Source organism: Mustela putorius, unplaced genomic scaffold (genome assembly GCF_011764305.1).
Source record: "Mustela putorius furo isolate JIRA1106 unplaced genomic scaffold, ASM1176430v1.1 tig00000551_pilon_pilon_pilon, whole genome shotgun sequence".
Classification (NCBI taxonomy): Eukaryota; Metazoa; Chordata; class Mammalia; order Carnivora; family Mustelidae; genus Mustela; species Mustela putorius.
The window spans coordinates 8,925,585-8,946,181 of NW_025421412.1; the positions used below are offsets into that span (position 1 = coordinate 8,925,585).

The window sequence follows — 20,597 nt, forward strand, 5'->3', positions numbered from 1 at the left end:
AAAGCGAGTCAAGAGTAATCTTCAGGTCAGAAATGCTAAAGTTCTCTATAGTAGATACTTAACAGTAAGTTTTTCTAAAAAACATATTATTTCCGCTATTCACCAAGCATTTTGACAGTGTCTGAACAATATCCTTGAAAGTCAAATCTACCTGCAAAACTCATAATTATTCTTTGGCTACCATAATGCCTTTTAATTTTTGGTTCAAAAATTATAATTTCCTCAGTTCTTAAATTATTAACTAAATTCAAAACTTTAATATCTTTATACAAACTAAAACAGCTATTTTAAAGATCAAAATCATACTGGAATGCTATTTATCATCTGTTAAAAGTAACTATATTCTTTCATATGAAAATGAACCTAAAAAAGGTAAACTGCATTTTCCAAATGAAAAGTCACTGAGACCCAAAGGACAAACCCATCGAGGATTATGCACCAAAAGCTGGTTGGCATTTTGTCTGGCAATAAATTAATATATAGATCTTTTAGGTAATGAGACTGTAAGACCAGGAGAACCGAGAAGAGGTAACTCTAGTTGCCCAAGTTTGTTATATATAAAGCTTTCCTAACCATCAAATAATAAATGTCTTATTCACTTAATAGCTTCCTATCTTTTACAACCTGATCCAAACAAAATCCACCAACACTCCCTAAAAGATCAACCCCAAAATATACAATAGGAAGAAAAAAACCCCAGTATGCTTTTGTGATAAGCATCTTCTATTTTTAATGGGCTCCTAGAAAACATTTTCTTCATTTTCTAAAGCAGTGGCTTTCAAGCTATTTTCAGGATGACCCAAAGATAAACTAATCTATAAATAAAAAGAAATTTGTTTTATGAGTCTGATGAGTGACATTTACTACTTTATTTTGTTTTCATGTTAAAGCTGGTTATATTTCATTAAATGAATGTACACGGCTCAGAAACAGGCTGCAACGTTCAGCCCACAGTGAAGCAGATATTCCTTTAACTGGAAAGAGGATTCCCAGTGGGGCATTTTGTTTGAATAAAGTGTTTACCATTACATAACAATACAGACATTACAGAAGTTCTCTTTAATAAACACACTCCATCTGTTCTAAAATGGTGATCCCTAGTTTCACATCACTGCGAATTAAGAAAGACCTATCTTTTATTTATACCTTAAAACACAAAATCTTAACGATGCTTCTCGTCTGAACAGGAGCAATCAGTAACATCCTGAATGAAGCCGGACAGCTGAGTATGTGTATCCCTTCCACTAAGTACCTAAGAAATAGAATTCTGCTTTTGTTTTGAGTGAAATTTGGCTCTCGCAGTCAATCAGAGATTGTCTAATAAGTTGTAGGGAAATTATGTCTTAAGCCTGTTTGTATTCTTCGAGTCAATTTTAACCTGGGGTGGAAAGTCCTTATTTCTGTTCCCACCACCCACTGCTCTGTCTCTGCTCCCCCAGCATGATGACGCAAGAGCAGGAAGAAACTTTTTTTCAAATTCCTTCATAGTATTTTAATAATCATATCATCCAATTTAAGAATGTTTTGGGGCGCCTGGGTGCTCAGTGGGTTAAGCCTCTGCCTTTGGCTCAGGTGTTGGTCTCAGGGTCCTGGGATGGAGCCCCGCATTGGGCTCTCTGCTCAGCAGGGAGACTGCTTCGCCCCCACCCCCCACCAAATAAATAAATAAAAGTCTTCAAAAAAAAGTTTTTGGACTTTATAAATAAATAAAAAAAAAAGTTTTTGGACTTTAAAAGAATTGTTTTGACTTATATAGCTAAGAAAAAAATTACATTAATTTCTCTGTAGGATTTTAGATATGTAAAATTTCAAATACTATTTGACATATACTATTTAGCTAAGAAATGAATAGCATTAAATTTTTTTTCTAGACACACATAACAGGGGTCCTTCCAGCAGTTTATGGCAGGAAAAAAACTTCAGGAAAGCAGTACTTCAACACTGACAAGCTAAAAGCACTATACTGCAGAACTTAAAGAAAGGAAACCAAGAGAGAGATGTTTTTAACGACTTATAATAGGTGACAGAAAAGAAGTTTAACTAATATGCAAATAAGGCTTTAAGACATCTTTTTCAAGAACTGACAATCAGTACCTTTTTAAATTTTCCTTGTCGTTTTGCTGCAGACTGCCCCTGGGAGTTAGAAGGACATTCTGTAAGAAAACATGCACAATCTACACGGGATGGAGACACCGTCTGTCTAATTGTCTTCCAGTTTATGTCCCACCTGCATTTGTCTCCGTAAGAAGGGTCAGGTCTACGATCAAAATGGCAGGCTTTTAAAGAAAGGGACATTGCCACTTTCACTTTAATAAAAATGTAATTAAATAGGTTATGCCTAAGGGCAGATGTTTTCAACTCTGTATTTAAAAAACTGAGCACAGCAAAATCTGTTAGTTATCAAAAAGCTTTTAAAAACATTAAATCGTAGCTGACAGTCCAGAGTCTGATTTCAAGGAAGTCACAACAATCACACATGCCCGGGCATCATCACATTCAAGGTGACCATGAAAGGCAGAAGTGAAACAACACTCACCTTCCCAACTACCAAACCAGTGAGAAACGCACAGTATGAGGTAAGATTAAACAAACTAGGTGCTGACAAGTGCAATGAACTCTATGCCTTTAGGTTTTGCTCTCTCTCAAGAAAATCGACCCGGTAAGTAGTCACCTGGTAAATAGCTTACAGTTAATCCCATTCTTTTATAGTTTACGCCTCTGTAAGAACATTAGGAAGTAGTAACTACCTCTGACTGGCTAAAAGTGCACTTTCAGTGACAATGCTTTTCTGTCATAACCGTCACAAGAAGTAGACACCTGAGAAGAGTTATGTGGGTGAGAACCCCATCTCCCCATCCAGGGAGCCCACAGTTGGAAGCAGCCCTGCTGCCCAGGAAGTGAAGCCTACAAAAAAAAGACCAGGACCTTTTAAATCCATACGTCTATGAATTCCAGTGTCGTTGACTACTGATTAACTTCAAATGACACTAAAGTGTATCTATAAATAAGTACAGTTGACCCCTAGACAACATGGGGGCTGGGGACACTACTGTCCCACCCAGTTGAAAATCCTTGTACAGACTCCCCCAAAACTTAACTACAAACAGCCTACGGTTGCCTGGAAGCCGTAACAATACATACACAGTCAAGTGACATATTATTTCATATATATTCTTAGATTAACAGTAAGCTAGAGAAAATGTTATTGAGAAAATCACAAGGAAGAGAAAATATATTTACAGTACGCTACTCTATCTACCGGAAAAGAGACCCCACATGTAAGTTGACCGCGCAGTTCCAACCCGTGTCATTCATGGGTCAACTGCAGTACTGACTGAAATGACACTCAAGAAATGTCAGGGCAAACCGTTTTTTCAAAGCACAGAATTCCCAAGTTACGCCTCTAAGACAGCAGTAAGTGACCTCTGGTTCAATAGTGGCAAGAAGTATACTTGTTAAGATGCAAGAAATCTATTCCATCTTGGTGTGGGTATTTATGATTCCAGCATCAGGTAGGAGACCACTATGTAAGATCTGATGCTAAGGAGAAATGTAAAACTTTAAGAATGACAGCTTCTATCCGCATCGAGCTACCGTGCGACAGAACGTGACAGATCCACGTTAACACTATTCCCATAATAAATGTGCAATGAAAACAGATGGAAAAGTTAAAATAAGTACCTATCCAGTTGTAATGTTTATCTCTAATATGTCACAACCAGAAACATGTTTTTAATGGCATAGTTTTAAAGCTATATAATAAAAGGCAATGCCAAAAGAAGTATCTCCTAATTATCTACACAATTACGGAAAATTCTAACTAAGAGAAAGGTCTGTACAAGTGAGAAAAATACTGCTCGTTAGAAATGTTTTGACTGGTTTTCTAGAAGTAACCCAAGACCCGACATTTTTATATCCACAATATTATGTTGGTTAAAATTCCATAAAATGTTTTAACTTCAAACATCCCATTCACTTAAGGCAAGTTTAATCTGGACCTACATGTTTCAAAGGGAGCTCAGGTATATTAGCCATGTAAGGTAGGACCAGTTCAGGGCCCAAGTACTTAGGCCTGGAAAAAAAAAACTAAATATTTTAAAATACAATCAAATATTAATTGACCTTTTGGGAAAACACTACTCATTTTTTTTTTCCCCCAGGAAGAGCTTCTCTTTAATGCGTTAAGTGTGGGATTAATTCCCATCTTTTAAAGGAATGGAAATTTTGGAATATGTAATTTCAGTGTTAAAAAAAAAAGATACTTACAGCTTTCTTCCCAAGTTCAGTCTTGGATAATGTTAAGGATCCTGCAAGGTAGCATCCAGGTCCTGCCCCTTTAGGTATTCTAATAAGAAAGTTCAAAAGAGAAATAAAAGGAACTAAAGAGAAAGTCTCAGAAAGATAATCAAGGGGCCAAACATCAAAACAATTGCATTTTGAAATAATTCCCATAGCTCGGTTTTCAAAAATCAAAGGGAGAAACAATCTTACTCTAAAATGGTTGACAACATAAATAAACTGAGCTCAATGTAATGAGCTCACATGAAAAACTTGCAGTAGAGACACATTAAGTGTAAGCAACACTATCACTTACTTGTCATCTGGTAAGGAGGTAACAAAGAATGGTTGGTTATATTTGGGTGGTAATGTCAAATTACTTGATTTCTTCTTTCCTAGAAGTGCAAGACTATGATTTTCATGAATATCTAAGCTCAAGGTATTAGACAACCTATGAGAAACTATGAATGGAAGATCTTTAAGACGTTCCAAATCACTGATCTGCTCATGACGAATCTGTAGTCGGATTGTATAATCTCCTTTCTCCAGTTTCAAAGAATACTAAAAAAGACAAGGAACATTTGGAAAAAGAAAAGTCAACAGAAATTATAGTAAGAGGATAAACGGGAACAGTTACCACGTACAGAGCACTTACACTACGTGAGGAACAGTGTGCGTGTGCACGCACACACGCAAACACCTACACACAAGGGCCTGAACGTGCAGGTGAGGAAGCAGGCCCAGGAACATCACTTGAACAGTCCAAGACCCCGTGCACAATAAAGGATAAAGGAGCTGAAGGCAGGTATGGCTCCTGAGCCCTCAATTTCCCACATCAGGCTACGCCCATACTCTCAGCTAAGTCAGTGTCTTCTCAAGACTCATAAAAGCAATGTTCCTCTAGTTCGTGAGTCCTCAGAAACATGCAAAAACCACCACCAAAGGGGTGCCCAGGTGGTTCAGTCATTAAGCATCTGCCTTCGGCTCAGGTCATGATCCCAGGGTCCCAGGATCGAGGCCCACACGGGGCTCCCTGCTCCTCCCGCTCCCACTCCCCTGTTTATGTTCCCTCTCTCTGTGTCTCTGTCAAATAAATAAATAGTATCTTTGAAAAAAAATAAATAAAACACCACCAAAACGAGCAAAACTGAAGTGCCATATAACACCTAAGACAAATATATACACGTGTGTATACACAACTGGTCATCTTTATGTCACAACCAAAGTGCCACACACCTCTTTATCACAGACGGAACTGGCAGAGATGGAGGAGCACAGACCCACTCGGCTCCTCCTAGCTAACCTGCCAGGAGCACGGCACGCCGTTTCCTCTGAGATTTTAAAAGCAACAAAGTAATGGCACTGCAATAACCTAGTTTGTACTGCGATGTGACCCGGCTTAAAGGAAATCATTCCCTGACTAGTTAACTGAAAAAAACCTGCACAAATTATTTTCACTATTTGGCATAAAATTATACATGTTACAGGAAACACCTCATTTCTTTGTGACAATGTATTAATCAGGGATGAAACTTCTATAAACTGCATGATTAAGGGGCACCTGTGTGGCTCAGTCAGTTGAGTATCTGCCTTCGGCTCACGTTAGGATCCCAAGGTCCTGGGATCAAGCCCCGCACTGGTTTCCCTGCTCAGTGGCAAACCTGTTTCTCCCTCTCCCTCTGTCCCCTCTGCTTGTGATCTCTCTCTCACTCACTCACTTTCTCTCTCAAATAAATAAAATCTTAAAAGCAAACGAAAAACCCAACGTGATTCAAAGTTTTTCTCCTTTCATACAATAGTGCCAAGCACTGTGTTGAGTACACAGCTGTCTCAGGAAGAAATCAATCTGGAAGTTCTAATAAACACTTGGCACTGCCATACAGTGCGTTTCATCCCGTTCAGACCATGGATCATTTCAAGATGCTAATATCATCTTAGATGATTTGCTCTCAGCCTTCATGTGGTGGAAGCAGTGGGGAGAAAGAAGAAATAATTAAAATTAAAAGGTACACCAGGGGTGTCTAGGTGGCGCTGTCAGTGAGCGTCTGACTCTGGGTTTCAGCTTGGACCTGATCTCAGGGTCAGGAGACTGAGCCCTGTGTTGGGCTTTGCGCTCAGTGCATAGTTTGCTTGAGTTTCTCTCACCCTCTGCTCACCCCCTCAAATAAATCTTTAAAAAAACAACAAAAAAAAGTGGCTATACTGGCTAGTGCTCGCAAGCTGCATCCATGCACTCCTCTATCCCACAACTTGATTTAGCTGACCTACACAGCTGAGAGGCTGTCAAGACAACTAACTGAGTTTCTAGTAGTTGTCAAAGAACCAAATACAAAACTATTGCATTAAAAGAAAAAAAAAAACAAAAAAACACCTAAATCCACAAAACCAAAATTATCATAAATAAGAAATCAGAGATTCATTAGTTCAGGGAAAGCCTCAGTTAATTCCAAAAATCACTGCCAATTTTATACCTGATGTGGATAGGCATCTCCTGAACCCATCTGTCTTTTGTTCTGGTCAAATATAATCCACAGTTGGCTGTCAAACTCGGATTCATACAGTAGTTCACAAAGTAGCGGGCAGCTTGGAGTTACTTCCCCACTCTTGGGCTATAAAAAAACAATAAATAATATGATTTATATGATTTTTAATGTAGATTTGTAATACTGTTATTGATGATATTTTTACAAGTATTAAAAACATTTTCTTCTGGTAACCAATTTTAAAACGTAGAACATCCAATACTTTGGCATTAATTAAAGGCATTTTTCTTTCACAAGATGTTAAAAATACAAACCTAGCTATTTTTAAGCATTAATAAACATTCTTCAGAACCTCTAATCACTTCATAAAATTGAAATTTGACAATTCACTGAAATCAATCATCTCAACATTAAAACCAAATTCATATTATGCTTCAATGAGTTTCACCAAAATCTTACTGATCCTACATAAACTCCTGGATTGTACATTTACAAGTAGCCTCAACTACCTTTAGTGCTCATTCAACTCAAGGGTTATTCTGATTTCTCATTGTTTTAGCGCCTGCCTCAGAGGAAAACCACCAGACCCAGTAACGTAATCAGACAGCATCCGGCACTGATGAGACATCGACCACTGGACAGGTACCTCTGAATAGGCGAGTACAAAAACTAAGGCTCAAAGGCCCAAAGGCCAGGTCGCCACTAAATCAGAGTCAATGACTTCAGACCCGAATAGTTCCTGGACCATCAGAAATGATAATTTCCCAAAGACTAATTCCAAATTAACCAGTGTTAATTACTTGCCTCTATTTTATACATACACACACACACACACACACACACATACCCCTATACTGAATTCCTTGTCCTTCCGTTTTTGACTTTATGATTCATGAAAAAAATACAGAAGTTCATTTTGAGGTTATTCTTTCTTACATAAACACCCACCTGATGAAAGTTGTATGTCAGGACCATCTCATAAAGCTGACGATTATTTGGCAACACATCTCTTGATCCTAAAGGTTTTGTTTTTGCACTCAGTGGGCTGTAATTAGACAAATGCAGAAGTAATGTGATTCAGGAGCTCATTTACTGAGAGAAATAAACATAATCAACAATCTATAACACAGCACAATGTGACAACGTGCATCTTTAAGCTCTGTCCTTCTTGGTAGATTTTATAATATTTTCATCATCAGCTTCCAGAATTCTTTACTGACTGAACCATGGCAATACGTAATCTTTAGTTTATATTCTGCAATATTATGGAAACATTTTCAAGTGTCCACAAACAGCTCTTAACAAAACCGGATCCCAACATTAGGGAAACAAGTGCTAACAGTGTTAAGGCCAGGCAGGTTTTGACTTGCAGCCTCCTGTCCACAAACTGCAGATGGCAAGGATATGTCACAGGAGGGGTCGTGCAGATGCCACACTGAGAGCTTCACGCACTTGCTACCTAAGGCTCGAAGCTACTGCTGGGGCTGCGTCTTAGAGAGCTGCCAGGATGCCTAGGCTGTGAGTCCGAAACTGCATTTTCATCTCCAGCACTGAGATGATGTACAGAGTTTAAGAGGGTAAGAGATGTCCCCGCTCCCACCACGCCGATGCGCGACACTGGCAGCCCTAACACATCAATGATACCGCAGTGTCTGGACCCAGCTCTTCAGGGTGATGCAGGGAGCCAGATCTTCATACTTCAAGGAGGACTGAACATCGAAACGATTAATGCCTTCCGATGCATGCTACAAAAGATATTTATTAAATTAGATTCTCAAACTTTACTGATAATAAACCACATTTTTAAAAAAAACATTTGGACCTAAAATAAACCTCTGTAATGCCAAGTTTATAAGCGTCCATGAGCAAAGACTACTGTTATTTCAGAACCACTGCCCCACTAACGTTTAAATAAAACCAGTGAGATTATTTTTCAATAACACCAATAACTGACATTAAAAATGATGGAAATGTGGAACTTACAATGTTTAACTGAGGAGCAGTACACACTATTCCATGGAAAGAAATGGTATAATCAATATTGACGTCACTAAGACTTGCCCACCAGCGAGCAATGCAAAACTCAATTGCTTTCCCACCCTGTAAAGAACAATAAAAATTACAAATACGTAAATCTGTTTTCTCATTTTCCTTCAAATTACAGAATATAAATAGTAAGTGTTTTAAAGCAAGTCTAGCTTTCAGACTTTTCCTATTGGTACAGCTGTGCGTGGAGTTATACAATTACAGTTGCAAAGACAGAGTACAGGCGCTTAAATACACAGCTCTCTGCTCCTACGGTGCTTGACACAGAAGATCGGAGGCAGCTTTTGGGAGCACACAACAAAATAATAGTGAAAACAAACTGGAATAAAAACTTCGGACCAAAGGAAAAATGATAAGAACAACAATGATAAGAAAAGGTGCACCACAGCTCCATGAGGCACAGTCAACACCCACAGCTGAGTTTGGGGCTCAGAGCCGCCCGGCAATCAAAACAAAATGAAATTATGCTCCTTTACATCTTTCTCCCTATTACAAAAATTTAAAACAAAAACCATTTTTAGTACTGAGTTTTAAATTAGGTTTTGTAGTGATCAGTACATTATGAAGTCTGAAGACGGGTCAGAGGACACTAACAGACCAGAGCGCGAGCAGCAGTCATCAGAGACCTAAAAGACACAGGAAAGATGGGAGCGCTGCGTGACCACATGAAGCAGCAGGCTTAAGAAAGAACATCAGGGGCGCCTGGAGGCTCAGTGGGTTAAACCTCTGCCTTTGGCTCAGGTCATGATCTCAGGGTCCTGGGATCAAGCCCGGCATCGGGCTCTCTGCTCAGCGGGGAGCCTGCTTCCCCCTCTCTCTCTGCTTGCCTCTCTGCCTACTTGTGACCTCTCTCTCTCTCTCTGTCAAATAAATAAATAAAATCTTAAAAAAAAAAGAAAGAAAGAACATCAGTGCATTCCACTCCCATGAAGGAAGAATACAGCCCAGGAAAGGGTGGGGACCCACCACACTGAGGCCATTCTGGTGGGAAGCAGTGGCAGCTTTACCTAGACAGCAGAACAGCCTCCGGCAGTCTTGACAGCTGGGCATTAATAAAATAACAAGCAGAACAATCTTAAACTTAAGGAAATAATCTCCTGTGTGAAGAGGAAACCGTTCCAATCAAGCTTTGCAGTGTAAGCCATCACAATCTAGCAGACCAGCACTTTCCTTTGACTATGTTTATTGAAGAGTTCAAATGATTCATATTTACCTCCGACTTGGTCTCAAGTATCCCACTGAGACTACTCACCTTCCTACTTCACTTATTCAGCATTAATAAAAATATTCAGCCCCAGTACAGTCTGAATACAAACTGTGAAATCAAATTCCAATACTCAGGCTTAGCCCATACCAAAAATCAAAGAAAGAAATCATTTTGGGGATTTCAAATTGGTAATTAAAAACTTACTAAGACAGGAAAAGCTTCAGTCAGTGTTCCTTTTTCTGGAAGGGAACAGAACTTATAGAACTCATGACTTCGATATGCTCTTTGCTTCACGAGCTGTACCGCGTGAAGAACAAACTTGGCTGACACCTCCGAGGAACACGAACACACGGTGACTTCTACAATGAGGAGAGGAAGCCGGGTTGTAAAGGGACATGTGGCTGTTTGCATTCCAGCTCTTTAAAATGCAACATCTCAAGAATACAATGATACATTCAAAAGAAATCTGCATATTTCCTTAAAAACAAAGAGTCACATGAAAGGGGAGGAAGATAAACAAATCAGTATCAGAATGAACAACCACTATGCTCCAAACACCATGGAACAGCAGGTGTCCATGGACGGACACAATGACCCTAATCAGGTCATTTTTATAACCCTTTGCCCCTCTGTGCTATGGGGAAACTTGCTTTTAGCTAGAAACCAACCAATTCCTGATAAAAGAGGATGCCTAAATTCCGTGTCTATTTATTCAGTTTCAGTGGTAACTTCCTAGTCTCTCCCTCCTGTCTATTTCTAGAAAGTATGACCATCAACTACACATCCTCAGCTTTATTCTGAGACCGAGCTGGAGACAAAACCAAAATCACTGTGAAGCAGAATCAGCATCTTATCTAATGCACACCCACTCTAATACAGGGAACTTAAAGCAAGGCTTACGTCTCTGGTTCACAAGGTCAAGTGGGCGCAGAGCTCTGTGAACCTAATCAATTGCTAAGAATAAAAAATCTAGTGTTAGGACAGTATTTCTAATTATTTGAAATAGGATACATCTGTAGTACATTTTTTTTTTTTTGCTTTATATCCCCCATTTTACTGACACACAACTGACAAATAATGTTCAGCAAGCTTAAGGTGTACACTGTGAAGATCTGATATATACATAGACATTGTAAAATGATTACTGTAGTAAGGCTAGTGTTAACACATCCATCACTTTGCATACTTACACCAATTTTTTTTTTGGTGGTGAGACTATTTCAGATCTGACTTTTAGCAAATTTCAAACACATAATTCAGAATAGTTAACTACAGTCACCATGCTGGACATAAGAGTCCTCGAACTTACTTTGTAAGTCCAAGTCTAGACCCTCTGAACACAATGTTCCCATGTCCTCCCTCTCTCCCGGTGCATTTCTAATCTGACTGCTGAAAGCTCTGAGCTACATCCATTCCAGATTATTCTATAAATTCCTATTTAAAAAAAACTAATTATTTTCAATACCAACCAAGTCATAATTAGAGCATTATAATTACTGGCATTTACTGTTGAAAAGATATCAGATTCAATATTAATTAATCATAGATTTTCCTTTAGTATTCTTCATGCACATTTTATCAGAGCTCACTGTTCAACAATTCCATGGGGCCCTAAATGCATTAGGTAGCCCAGAGTTGTTCAACAATACAACTCTGACTCTGATCATTAACAGATAAGGTATTATTCTAAACTAAGTTAAAACCTTGAATATTAAAACATCTTCAGATAACTTGGATGATTTGATGTAAGAACCAGTGCAAAGGAGTATGAGATCTTAGAATATTTCAAACTTAACAGCAAATATAGGGTGTCAGATATAGTACTGTTATGACAGAAGCACAGCTTAGAGACATACAAACGTCCTGTGGACGTAATCCTGGCAGAGATAGAAGGCAGATGAAGAAAGTGGTCAGGACAGACTCAAATCTTACTTACCAGCCCAGGTCGCACCCTCAGGAACCTCAATAAAATGCCTTCGAATTTGACCAGGTTTAAAATGTACATCTGTCAAAGCTAGGTCATAATGTGATGATTCATTTACTCTGAAAATTTAAAAAAAAAATGGCTAAATGAGAAGCTGTCACCCAAAAAGGCTTTATTATCATGAGCCCACTGGTACTCTAGATCTTACCCGTTGATCAGAAAGAAACACAGGGATTTAAAAGTTGGTCACAAAACAGTGTGCACAACATTATCTCATTTTTGCAATATGTCAGCAGTGATTTAAGTTCTGGATAGCCCAGTGTGGATTATTTTTCTTTTTGTCTATATTACAATTTGTCTGAAAGACACAATTTACAGCTCCCTCATTCACAGGATTTCCCTATTAGAATCTGAACTATCATGAGTCCTAACTATTAAAATCAAAGGTAATGTTTCGTGTCACTGATACTGTCTTCCAGCTCTGAGACTGGCATTAAACCCCTTGTACAGCTCCAGAACACCTCATGCCATAAAAGACAAAGGAAAGAAGAAAACTATTTTCATAGCACTTTTATAGGAAACCAGTGACACACAAAGGTCAAACGTGTAACATTCTACTACGGAAAACTAGAGAATATGCAAAGGCCAAATTCTAATCAGTATGACAAACACTTAATGAGCACCTAGCGTTTACATGAAGCACTGTTATGAGCTATAAATACAACAGACAACAAATACTACATACAACATATAACACAAATACATACACAACATATACAAATACAACATTCTCCGCTGCCCTGGCCAGTTTCACGAGGACAGAAAACCACCAGAAACATTTAAAGTGATATGCTCTGGGCGGACAGGAAGTGTTCGTGGAAAAGACATAAAAGGTACTTGGTTCGTGGAAAAGCTTCCTGAAGGAGACGATATCTCAGCGGATTAATGAATCTTAAAAATTATCTTGTCTAATATCCTACTGGACTTCAGGGAAAATCTGCCTGAGAATTTCAGCATTCTACAATTTCTCCAGAGAAACTGTCACTCTTGTCACTCTTGATCTCCCGAATTTCACCCCACGTTTCCTTTGGGCTGACACCTGCTGCACGATGATTGCTTTCCAGCTCACCCACTCGGGACCGACCGTTCACTGAGAACTCCCCATTGTCCTCGGGATTCTCATCTCACTCTCGTCCTTCACCTACTGGACAGTCTGGTTTGTTCTGAAGATACTGTATAACGGGCTCCACGGAGGAACTGGTAGGACACAGGCCCTGAGCCTTGAGCGGCCTCCTACGTGGGGTAAACGATACCTGACAACGTCCGGGCTCAAGCTGGTGCCACTGGCATGTACGACGCGCCATGAAGGAGCAGGAAGGGCCTCCCTGCATCGGGGAGGACTAGGAACGAGCCAGCCTGAGGAAGCCCGAGTGCCAGCACCAGTGACCGAGTGCAAAGGTGCAGTCTGGCGGGCAGGTGACAGGAAATGCTGGCTCTCGGGGACCGCTGTTCGCTATCTGAGAGAACACGATCCTGGGCAGGATATACTTTAAACAGGAAGCAGTAGGACAGAGCAGAGTTCCTTGGTCCTGGGGCGGAAGACCAGATGGGAAGGGAGAGTCTGGAAACCGACAGGAGAAGTGCAAGAACCAGAGAAAACAGTGATCCCACAGACAGGGGTTACAACGGTGGAGGGGGTGGGGGAGGGGAGAGGGACGAAGTAATCCTGCCCAGTCCTGCGGACGGCCAGGCAGCTGGGGGCACCGTCAGCTCCATGGAGTTTCGGTGCAGGCACAGGGCACGGGAGATGCCTCTGGGATTCTCACAGTCAAAAAGCAATAGAAAGACCACATGGCACCTTGAACTTTGTAAGCAAGAAGCAAAACTAAAACCCAGTTACCTGATTCTGCTCTATCCATCTTTAAAAGTTCACACTATTTCCATAAATAGCCATTAAAAAATCGCACGTGACAGTCAGCTGTTGGCACCTCATTACTTACTTGGTTGCTATAACGGCAGTGATTGGAACTCTGAACAGAGGACCTGCATTGGGGGATGCTATATCGTAGCCACAGACCTTGAAAAGAGAGTAAGTTTCAGTAGCCATACACTTTTGCGAGAGAAAAAAAACGTGACACCTATTCACAGAGTAAGTTAATCTGACATTAAAACGTAAAGATCTTCAACACAAGTTGATGCCATTTTTTTCTGGCGTTGGATCACAGCACATAAACGAGTGCATGCATAACCACCCCTGACCATTTCAGACCGACGGGGAAACGGACTGCCTGCCACACCAGGTACTTTTACACGCTTTCAAGAGTATTTAGAAAGTAGCAGTGAGGATGCACCAATACCTCTGTGTAATGCAATCCTTCTCTTAAGCCCCTGGGATCCACACGTATGTTGATGTGTCTACATTGATTCATGAGTTCCAGATGGCTGGGACACTGGACCCAAGATGAATTTGAAGTTAAAGCTAAATGGAGCTGAAGGGATATTTTTTCGGCATTTTCTAGCATGAAAAAGACCAAAAATTAAAGATTAGTACTTTTTTCCTTTTCTTCCATTTTAAAAAGTTCAATCCTCTCCTAAAATCTAGCAGATGAGTTCAATCAGCTGTAAAATGTACTAGGGCCTGGGGTTCCAAAACACAGCTTAAGTAGAGCAGTCCCAGAACCTTCCCGACATCTTAGGGCACTTGTGACCCGTTCACACGTTTATCCAACATGGCTGTAGCCTTAAAACAAGGCGTTTTCGTGAGAATCTGTCATTACTGCACGCAGATAACAGCATCTGACTGAAAGGAAGACGCCAAGTGCACACTGGTGACTACTTTGCTTACAGCTCCTTGAGCTGTGGTTCTCCCTGGCTGCTTCTACTTCCCAATCTCCAACCAAAACTCTCTCTTACACCCAAGTATTAAGAGTGGTAAAGAAAAGGAACTGGACATTTGACTACCCCAAATTCGGTAAAACCCTAGGTCACTGACAGCCCAGGTTACTGTTTTCCTCAGTGGTTACCAGGCTGAGCTGTGAGGACACTGGGATCCCTGCTTCGCCACCACATCCACCCCCCTTTAACTGTGTATGATTTTAAAATAATATTGTCGACTCATGTTTCTCTATAGAACATCAACTCAAATGGCATTTCTCTCATACCACAGTATTCACTCAAATCACAAATGTAAGCACTTCAGCTTAAAGTCCATTTATTACTCACCAGTATTTTCTGGAAATACAGGTTCAATGCCAACGCCATGATCTGAAGGTGCAGCCACCTGAACAGGGTCTCGGAGGTAGATGCCGCGGTTATTTCCAACAGTAACAGTGAAACCTAATTTATTAGCAAATGATGTATTCTGAACGAGGTAGTCATAGGCTTTATCAACCTAATTAAAAGAACACAAACAATAAAGTATCAATGGTTGGGTCAAGAAAACATTGCTATAAATTACTAGTTTAATTTCAGTTGTGAAAAGGTACAGGTGAAAAGCTAGTTTCTACATTTGCCTCTAAACATAGTAACCTCAAGTAAGAGGGCAATTCTACCTTTTCAAACAAAACACCAGCCCAACCACTCACCCCCAGCTCCACACCGCTAGCCCCAAGTGACCAAAGTCAGGCACTCCTCCACACACCGTGAGATTCACAGGTTTTGCCCTCGACATCTTTGCTCCGGATTTCTGCCCTCCACACGTCTTAGGTCTATTATAGTTCTCTCTTACTGAAACAGATTCGACTTAACTACAAAATCGGATTTCATATCCTCTTTGCTTACCAGTTCAGAAACTATTATGGTCATATAATGTAAAATTAGATAAACTCAATCACCATTATAATAGGAAATATTATCCAGTAATAGCTAAGACCGAATCTTGATGATTAATCCATTTTTCATAAAAACAACACTACCTGAATAATACCATGTCCTTGGGCAAATACTTCTATATTGTCAGCCTTTACTGCAGTGTTTTCTAGAGCTCTTCTGACTGAATGAACCGTGTAGTTAACGTTATTCGCTTTCAGACCTGAAATGGAAAAGCAAAAGCAAGAAAAGGAGTATTAGAGAGTTTGCTCCCTGAAACCATTTCCCTCGCACCAGCAGAGATAACATGTACATTCTCTGACTTTAACATCCTGTGTTTCAACCCTCATTTTTTAATGTTTCTGGAAAAACTGAACTACAACAGCCTGACTCAAACTGCTGGCATAGCACATGGATTTCATTAAACAAAAATTGCTGCGTGCGCATTACATAAGGGCATTAGTGAGCGCTCTGCAAAGGTGATGGAGACGTGTGAAGCAGATACCTGAAGGCATTCAAATGACATTTTCTTTAAAAACACTGCTAGTCAAGGGGGCACCTGGCTGGCTTGGATGGTAGAACACGTGACTCTTGATCTTGGGGTTGTAGGTTTGAGCCCCACGTTGGGTGTGGAGATTACTTAGAATCTTAACAACACAGCTGGTCAAATGCTATGGTCGCCGCCTACTAATCAACCTGGCTCTGCTACAGACACCAAGGGAACCTGAACCAGCAAAAAAGATGCCAAGGCCCGACTACAGCTCAATTAATTCAGCATCTCTGAGACTGAATCTCAGGACTGGTACTGATTAAACGCTTCCTGGGTGATGCCGGGAGTAGCCAGAATGGGAGTGACTATTCTGTGGGAAAGATGTGGAAGCCACCAACTTGTCAACTGTGTTGAACACTGTTGTTAGGGAGAAAAGATGAGGAATACCGCACTCCTGTCCACTCCAGAATTCATCAACTGCATGCGCATTTATGATATTGTAAGAAATGAACAAAACAAACATGAAACTATGGCGCTTTACAGTCATTCAAGAAAGTGGTCAATTTTGTCAGTGAGAATCCGAAAGAAGGTGATGCTCTATCAGGGAAGGAGCAGGAGTCTCGTCTTACCAGAATGCACAGGGGTTTGCAAGGCCAAAAACTGGCACCAAAGAATTCTAGGCAGAAGAGACCAAGCTGTAGAAGGATGGGAGCAAGGAGCAGGAGATCTGGGGAGGGTTAGGAAAACCAGAAATAAAGGCAGAGAGTCCTGGGACCTCACGAGAGGCATGTTCCTAAGGTGGAATCTCTGCAACAACCTGGTGACCGTAACTGAGGTCCGGTCAATGCCGACGCCCCCTGCTCAATCCCGCGAGCCGCCGACACGACACCCCGGAAACTCCCACCTCCCTTCCCAACTCAGCCATCCCCACGGCATAGTCACTGCCTTTTAACATGTGATAGAAACTCATTTTAAATTCTATTCACAGTCTGTCTCCCACAGCTATGATAAATTCCACATGGGCAGGTACTTTCGAGCCAAAATAATGCTTGAGAGTCATTAACAGCAGATAAACGTATTTGTTAACCGGATGACCACACATCCAAATCCTTATTATCACACCATTATTCTCCATCTTAAACATGGACATGACTAATTCCACACATTTTCTTACCATGAGAATTTCAGAAAACACAAATATCTGTCTGCAATAAGGTAAGAGAAATTTATTCAATTATTTTTTATGGCTACTGCCTGACCGCACATTATGCTATACACTGAAAATTCACCATCTGTTTCCTGGAATTTAGAAACAGTAGTAAGTCAGGCCGCATAGAGCACTAAGCAATGTCCTTACCTGAAAGTATCAGGGCGATGCCTCCACATGCATTGGGAGAAGACATGGATGTCCCGTTCATTAGCTGAGTTCCTCTCAATGTCCAGTTGGGAACAGAAGCGATGGCTCCGCCTGGTGCACTGATACTTACTCCAAGGGCCCCATCAGCACTGAATGAAAAGCCATTCAAGTTTGCTTACGAAGGTGAGAACCGGATAAACACGGGCATTCAAAAAAAGGCCACTTGTCACATATATTAGAGTCCAATGCCGTGGATAATTTGCAGTATTGCAATTAGTGAGAAAAAAACCCAGCACAGCTATTTCCCCATTATGTAGCAATTATCTTCCTTAAAAGAGAACAGAATCTTGTATGTTTATATAAGTGCAAAAGGTTATCAGGTATATTTTTGGAGGGAAATAAATAAATGTCATTGCTTAGATTCTTGATGAATCCACCTTGTCTTGTCTGCAATAAGTAGAAGCTTTGCCTTTGTCTAAAGTTTTAGCATCGTCTAAGAGAAATATGTGGGACACAGAGGGCATTTATTTTTTTTTAAAGATAAACAAAATTTATTTGGGAGAAAGAGCACGCGCTTGCGTGTGTGCATTGCTCAACAGGGGTAGTGGCAGAGGAACCAGGAGACACCCTGCTGAATGCGGAGCCCAACTCGGGGCTCCATCCCAGGACCGTGAGATCATGACCTGAGCCCAAGGTTTAATCGACTGAGCCATCCAGATGCCCCCAGAGGGCATTTAAGTTTCCAATAGCCGCATTTAAAAAGAGCGACTGAGAAACTGATAAAACTTATTTTAATAATGTATTTTATTTAACACAAAATAGCCAAAATATAATTTCAATATGTAATCAGTAGAAAAAAATGAGTTAATTTATGTATTTTTTGGTACTAGTCTTAAATACGTGATGTACATTTCATACTTAGAGCACATCTCAATCCAGACTAACCTCACGTGACTCATGGCTGTCATACTGGATGGCTCAAGTCCACAAGTGCCCCTCGCTGAGGGCTCTTGACTCCATAGGGCTAATGAGATAATGTCCACACAGCACATCACCATTTTAGTCACCGAACACAAGCTCTGCCCTCCGCCCCAAGTAAAGGAATAAGATGACGACCCACTAACTTCGTCCTCCCTGAAGAGTGGCCGGAAGTTCCCCACAAAAGCTGCTGGCTTCTCCCTTCCACCACTCTTCTCCAACTGATTGGACTACTCTTCTCACTGGCTAAGAATACTAGTGCAATTTGGTTTCAGATTGTCACAGAGAGCTGAAAGCAATGTAAATCAGATCCTTCTCCTGCAACGGGTTGGTGGCACACCGTTTAGTGACTATCTTAAACACTGTTAAAAATATGTTGACCTGTAAAGATTTTTATACAGTAATTACTGTGTGACAAAAGGTTACAAAGGTGCCTGAACAGTGTCATCTCCCATTTACGCACAGGAGAATGCCTAAAAGAATGTGCACCAAAATGTCACTCAAACACATCACAGACAATGAGATTTAGGGTAATTTTTTAAAAAAAGATTTTATTTATTTATTTGAGAGAAACAGAAAGATCACAAGTAGGCAGAGAGGCAGGCAGAGAGAGAGGGGGAAGCAGGCTCCCCGCTGAACAGAGATCCTGATGTGGGGCCCGATCCCAGGACCCTAAGATCGTGACCTGAGCCGAAGGCAGAGGCTTAACCCACTGAGCCACCCAGGTGCCCCTAAGGTCATTTTTACTTTCTTCTTTGCACCATCTATATTGTCTAACAACGTTCACCATAAGCACGTGGTATCTTGTAACTGGAAGAGTCATAAATTCTACATGACTACATTCCATTGCTCTTTATTCATTTATGCCACTCTATTAGTGATTATCAAAAGCATTTAGTCAGTGCCCTAAAAAGGGTTCCATGATATATAATTTTTATTAAAAAATAAAATTTGGGGGTGCTTGGCTGGCTCAGTCAGTAGAGCTGTGACTCAATCTCAGTTTGTGAGTTCAAGTCCCATGTCGGGCGTCGAGCCTACTCTAAAAAAGTCATAATATATAATTTAAAAATTTCCTTACATATACCTTTCATATTCCTCATTTAAAAACTTACATAAGCATTATGTAAGTTTCCTTTAAAAAGCTAATGATGTTTTTCTTCTAACAGTATATAATAAAAATTCAAAACATGCTTATGAAGACAGTATTTGGCAATCTGTCTTTGAGAACTATGCCATACTTGTAAACACCAGGAAGTCAAGTAAATTCTGTACGTCTGACAGTCTTTCCTGACAAAGAGGATTTTTCAAATAGTACACAGAATATGCTCCATTCAGTGATCACTAGTCAATGTTTTATACCCTAATAATTAAACCTAATAATTACACCATGTATTTGCAATAAAACTCTATGTTTATGGCATAGTAAACATGAATAAATTCTCTCAATTCCTAGAATAACTGGATTGTGAATCAGTAACTCCTTAATCCAAGCTTCCCCCATAATTCATGAACTCATTTTTCTTTAAATAAATTCTCTAAATGTTTAACATTTAAACATTAAACCAATGGTGGTTTAAACATTCTCTGACACTTTGTGCTTATACTGACCATAGATAAAATGTTTCAAAATCAATCTTAGAAGAGAATCAACAAATTTAATAATTAATACTTTTATTAACTGAACCTATAACTTGCAAAACATTGCCAGCTTTGACTCTGAATCCTGGCCACTCTTATTCAGATGTGGAGTTTTAAGCAATTAGTTGGGCTGATGTGGGCAGTATATGGTGCTGATATAGGTAAGGCTTGATGAGCCACATGGAGATCTATAGCCTGTAACAGTTACAGTAAACTACTGAAATAAGTTTATTCTTTTAAGAAATTATCTAGGAAAGACTAGAGGCTATCTACAACTCAGAGGATTAAATTTGGCATTACCACATTGACCGGATTTCAACCAATTTCTCTAATCCTTCCCCGCCTTTTTTTTTTTTTTTATGATTTTGTTTGTTTATGTGACACAGAGA

General features: G+C 40.1%; 1 protein-coding gene across 6 annotated transcripts in view; it reads right to left on the minus strand.

The window, feature by feature from the left end:
- The window catches only part of TPP2 (tripeptidyl peptidase 2), a 69,718-nt gene that overhangs the window by 15,710 nt on the left and 33,411 nt on the right, over window positions 1-20,597 (minus strand). For 4 of the 6 annotated variants that reach the window (XR_006607123.1, XR_006607124.1, XM_045081343.1 and 1 more), the window contains exons 11-24: window positions 17,593-17,741; window positions 15,853-15,968; window positions 15,161-15,329; window positions 14,296-14,453; window positions 13,939-14,015; window positions 11,951-12,057; window positions 10,219-10,373; window positions 8,745-8,861; window positions 8,406-8,506; window positions 7,710-7,806; window positions 6,750-6,887; window positions 4,595-4,839; window positions 4,267-4,345; window positions 2,095-2,133 (exon numbers count right to left, since the gene is read on the minus strand). Coding sequence is in view for 4 of the 6 variants with exons in the window: in XM_045081343.1 (XP_044937278.1) it covers window positions 2,095-2,133; window positions 4,267-4,345; window positions 4,595-4,839; window positions 6,750-6,887; window positions 7,710-7,806; window positions 8,406-8,506; window positions 8,745-8,861; window positions 10,219-10,373; window positions 11,951-12,057; window positions 13,939-14,015; window positions 14,296-14,453; window positions 15,161-15,329; window positions 15,853-15,968; window positions 17,593-17,741 (1,747 nt within the window). In the remaining 2 variants the exon portion in view is untranslated. The remainder of the gene's footprint in view (window positions 1-2,094; window positions 2,134-4,266; window positions 4,346-4,594; window positions 4,840-6,749; window positions 6,888-7,709; window positions 7,807-8,405; window positions 8,507-8,744; window positions 8,862-10,218; window positions 10,374-11,950; window positions 12,058-13,938; window positions 14,016-14,295; window positions 14,454-15,160; window positions 15,330-15,852; window positions 15,969-17,592; window positions 17,742-20,597) is intronic. The other 2 variants (XM_045081342.1, XM_045081344.1) reach the window with 1 other exon arrangement.